General features: G+C 31.9%; 1 protein-coding gene across 2 annotated transcripts in view; it reads right to left on the reverse strand.

Annotated features, from left to right (window-relative positions):
• Positions 1 to 1,695: 1,695 nt before the first annotated feature.
• LOC140451871 (uncharacterized) overlaps positions 1,696 to 5,334 on the reverse strand; it is a 39,521-nt gene continuing 35,882 nt past the window's right edge. Inside the window, exon 5 of one of the 2 annotated variants that reach the window (XM_072545796.1) lies at positions 1,696 to 5,027. In XM_072545796.1, coding sequence (XP_072401897.1) covers positions 4,666 to 5,027 — 362 coding nt within the window. In that variant the 3' untranslated portion in view covers positions 1,696 to 4,665. The remainder of the gene's footprint in view (positions 5,028 to 5,334) is intronic. The other variant, XM_072545814.1, reaches the window with a different exon arrangement.

Here is a 5,334-nt window from a genome sequence, read left to right on the forward strand (position 1 = left end):
TAACATAGTAGGTCAAAGTTGGAAAACGATAAGACAAGAGTAGATTTGATTTCAAAATCTAAAAATTAGATGCAAGACTTACTAATCAGACAGACCAAGAATACAGATAGCATGGAAAATAATAAATATCCAGAGAAACATCTTATAAATAATAATAAAAAACAGATATAGAGTAATTACTACCACATATCTTAGCAGAAATGTACAGAAAATAAAACTGGAGAAAATAAACTATAATTACTGATTAAATTGGTCAAAACGGTGGAAAAATGTTCTCAGCTGCCTCAATTGTTCCCGAACACACCACGGCACACAAAAGAGACACCCTCTCAGTATAATACAAAAATCATATGAGAATCTAACAAAACACATGTACATAATAGTCTGAACAAAAAAGACACCGCTCTCAACCTCCTTCCAGTATGAAGGCATTAGTAAAAACGATTGAACATTTTCTCCCATTTTCTTCACATTAGTCTTTAGTTTGACAAAATGTTCCTGAAGATTATCTGACAGTGTGAACGATGTACAAGATTTACTTAAGATTTAAATTTGTATAAAATGTATAAAGCTTCATATATTTGAAAATACATTTTTTTAAAACTAATTAAAATCACATGATAGAAATCTAGAAGGCTAAATCACATGATAAACATCTAGGAGGCTAAATAAAGCAGAACTGATTAATTAATTATGCTATAATTTCACTATTTGGGAGAGTGATTCATTTAAACGCTGAATATCCTCGAATTTAAATGTACACAGCGGCCCTCGAAAACTACCCGTTTTCTCAATTGCAATTTGCGTTTTCTCATAAAAAATTACACAATATATAAGTAGTATCTCTATAGAAAAATTGACAAGGAGTTGTCGTACAGTGTAGCCAATTCTTGTTCACAAGTAGTAATTATGGTCATACAAAACCTGTATTCTTTCACGCAGCGATTATTACCGTCATAAAAATACCAAAAAACATGATTTTTTCAATAGTAAAAATTAAGCACAAAATTGTAATTAAATAAATTTTATTTATATGTTCCGTTTCGTTACATATTTAAATTTATAAAATAAAAATCGATATTTTAAAACAATATTTTTCAATCGTTTGGCAACTTTGGAATTAGCGACGGAACTCCGTTTCAATTCCGACCCACAGAAAGCCGTAAAACTAGTTTTGGCCGAGCAAGTGCCCATCAACAATAGTTCATTTACATTGGCGTTTCTGAGGGTAGTGCATGTGTTGTTGCATTTTGTGAATATATTTTATGCGATAAGTTTGTGTTATTGATAAAACGTGTTATTGATAATACGAGTGTTATAGTTTGTTGTTTTATAGTAATATTCTGTGATTATTTGGTTTGAGTTTTATTGGAGTTGGACTAAAAACCGAGTTGTTCCAAGAGAAGACAGCAAAATTCTGATGTTGATTCCAAAAATGAAAAGCCGCAAAAGAGACAGAAAATCTTAACGTCCGAAGAGAAGGTTCGAAGAAATAATTAATCATACGAAACGTTTATGAAGGAATTGTCGGCAGAAAAATGGCATTAAATGTTAGCCAAGCGGTCGACATTTGTAGCAGTTTAACAAAAGTATCCGTTAGCTGTATTTATCGTGTACCTACTTAAAAATACATCGGAAAATAAAAAGTAAGAAAAAGGTAAAACTAGAGGTAGGAAAAGCATTGTTTTGGATGACGAGACAAGGAATATTATACGTCGAAAAATTCAGTTATTTTATTTTCGGAATGAAAAATGAAAAAAAACACTGAAAAATATTTCTCAAGAGCTCGAAAACGATGACTCCTTACCCAAGATATCTCGTAGAGTCTTAATCAGGACCATGCGCGAAATGAACTTTCGATATGTAAAACTCAACAGAAAAAGTATGCTATTAGAAAAAAATAAAATTATTGTGTGGGGAAGAAAATATTTAGAAGTACGCAAAATTCGCAGCACCGGACGCAAAATATGTTATTTGGATGCAACCTGGATTAACGAAGGTCATACAGTTGGAAAAGTTTGGCAATATTTAAATGTCAAAAGTAAACGCGAAGCATTTATAGAAGGCTGGTCTACAGGATTAAAAGCTCCACCAGGAAAGGAACGGCGTTTAATCATCACCCATATAGGAAGTGATACAGGGTTCCTTGATGATGGTTTTCTTCAATTTGAGTCGAAAAAAACAGGTGATTATGAAAGAAATTGAAAGGGAGGATTCAAGAATGGCTTACAGAAAAGGGGATTGCATACGAAGAATCAATGCTCAAAATTTAGCTACTTGATATTGCACGGTTAAGGAAAAGTGAATATCTTAAATATGCTGTAGATGAAACTGCAAAAGATTATGGTGTCAAAGTTCTGCGTCTACCACCTTATCATTGCGAACTTAATCCCATTGAACTTATCTGGGCGCAAGTGAAAGGCGAAGTAGCACGCAATAACAAAACGTTCAAATTAAACGAAGTTAAGACACTTTTGATTCAAGCAATCCTCCATGTAACTCCAGAGAAATGGGCTAAATGTATACGCCACATAATTAAAGAAGAACATCGTATGTGGGAACTTGACACTCATATTGAAGTTTTACTAGAGCCAATTGGGCCAAATGGTGAAGATAATGACAGCGATAGCAGCACTGCATCTTCAGATTTAGACAGCGAATAATATTTTCTAATAGTTTAATCAGAACATCAGCATAAAAAAAACCAAAAATAAAAAAAAAACGAGAAGAACATAGTAAGTGTGTATAGTGTTTGTGTTTAAATAGAATAGTACAATGTTTTGTTACATCAAACATTATTTTTATTTTGTTTTTATAGAATTTTATTTTGTTTTATAGGATTTTATTTTGTTTTGTTTTGTACTGTTTAAGTGTTTTGTTCATTTTATTTAATAAGATAATATGGCTCTTGGCGAACACCCATTTAAAAAAAGTAACGCGCCACAAGACATACCTCTTTGGTGGTGTGGAAACTGTCTTAAAATTTGTTTTAAAAAAATTTCATTGTGTAACTCTTTAAGGACGGGTCACGTCAAAAGACGTTTTAGCGTAACTTCCGCGACGGCCGGGTGGTATCAGTAAGCTTTCTGCAAAATTATTTGTTTTTTATAGCTTTTTGTTTGTGGCATTCATAAATAATTATTCATATGTTTATTTACTGACGTTTCGATCTCTATATCCAGAGACCGTTTTCAATTATACAAATGATAGTAATATTTATTTTCTATGGCTTTTTGCTTGTCGTTCTGCATTTTTAGAAATAATGTTGGGAATAAGCCACAATATATTTATTCAAATGTTTAATTTACGGACGTTTCGATCTCTATAAAGAGACCGTTTTCAAACATACAAATGACAGATATATTTATTTTTCTATAGCTTTTTGTTTGTAGCATTCTGTATTTTTAGGGAGAAGGTTGGAAATAAGCCACATTATATCTATTTACATGTTTAATACACTGACGTTTCGATCTCTATTCCGTTTTTAAAGATAGAAAAAGAAAATAAATAATATAAGATTATAAAAATATATAATAATAAACAAATAAAATAAATATAACTATCATTTATACCTTTGAAAGCGGTCTTTGGATATAGAGATCGAAACGTCAGTAAAAACTTGTAAATAAATATATTGTGGCCTATTTCGAACATTAATATTCGAAAAATAAAATATAATTAACGTTAAAATAAAAGTGAGTGTACGTCACTGGATTTTCATACGTCGTTCCGCATTTCTGCGCCTTTAAACGATGAATCACTCTCTCAAATAGTGAAATTATACCATAGGAAATTACGAAAACAATTTACTAAAAATAAATAATTAACAGCATTAGAGCAAAAAGTCAACGTGATATGATTATATTGTTTGACGAGCAAAGGCATATTAGTAACGAAGTTCATGCCGAGAGAATGACGTAAACAAAGATTAAAAAGTGTTTAAAAGCAAACAAAAGAAAAGAATAAAAAAAATTAAAACCGTAACTGAAGGCAGCAAATATGGATATAAATACCAGAGAAAACCAGAGCCTACTAAACCACACCAATGTGGGAACCTCACAACAGATTGTCAAATGTAGGACTATGTTTTTCTTCCAGACTTCGTTCCAACTCGTCAGAATAAAATGGATGCGTAAACAAAATGAAGTGAGATGATCTAGAAGAAAACTTCGAAATGAGTGACTCTTCTAAATAATTTAAAAATAAAAGACAGACTACCCCGTTATTTGACTCTGTTACTGAGACAGAAACAGAGTCAAAATAGGTCTCAATGACCCTAATCAGAGTCTGCAGGCGAACCTTCAGCATAGTCATATAGCTTACACATGATGTACTGTTGTTATGGGAGGTTTCTATGTCATCTTGACACATGATACCAGAGTGCTGGGTAAAACAGGGCGAAATAAAAGGTTTATATGGCGGCTGGAGCTTTTATATCACAGGTCTGGCGAAGTTCAGAGGACTTATATAGTCGTCAATCGAAGATGTAAAACAAGCTAATTAGCTGCAGTATGACCGGCGTAGAACAAATGGTTTCCAGAAAAGAAAAATAGAAAAAACACAATTACAAGAAAAAACAATTAAGAAATAAAATTAATATACCCTTTCGAAAGTAAACAGAGCAGCTCCTATATCTGACAAATTGTATAACACACAAATGCTTATCTATGATGAATTTCTAGAACACACACTAGGATGCTCCCTAGCAATTTCCTTCAAATAAAAAAATTGATTGCATACCTTACACTTAAAATTTCGAGTCCTAATATATCTTTTATGTTCACTTTTTACATGCGTTCGAATATCCTTTTCTTTTCGATTGCAAATAACGCAAAAATGGTCGCTAATAGTTTTATAATCATTCTTCGATATCCACCCATTTTTAGGTGAACATGTTACTTCTTTTTTTGATGTGGATTTACTCTTTTTCAAAGACCTTTGTTTGTCTGGCGAGGCTTTCACAGGAGATTTTTGAATTTTTTTTTTCGATTTGTGTACGAATGGATTTCTTACAATAGTAGATTTATCTAAAAAAGTAAAAATGTTAAAAATTTTTTTTTAATAATTTTATAACAAATATGTTGTATTTTGATCCGAACCTAAGCTGACTTTCTATAACATCAACACATCGATTACTCACAAGAAGAATGATTTATACTCCTTTTTGGTTTGAGAGATGATTATAACATCTAACATTGTGACCCAACAAAGAAATGTGCATAGTATTAATGTTTCCGCACGAACTATCTGCAGAAATTAACGGAGAACCATTTATCAGAAAACTTCCAACATCTAATAGACAGGTCGAAAACTGTTACCACATCAACAGAAAAT

The sequence above is a fragment of the Diabrotica undecimpunctata genome, chromosome 1, assembly GCF_040954645.1.
Source record: "Diabrotica undecimpunctata isolate CICGRU chromosome 1, icDiaUnde3, whole genome shotgun sequence".
Taxonomy (NCBI): Eukaryota; Metazoa; Arthropoda; class Insecta; order Coleoptera; family Chrysomelidae; genus Diabrotica; species Diabrotica undecimpunctata.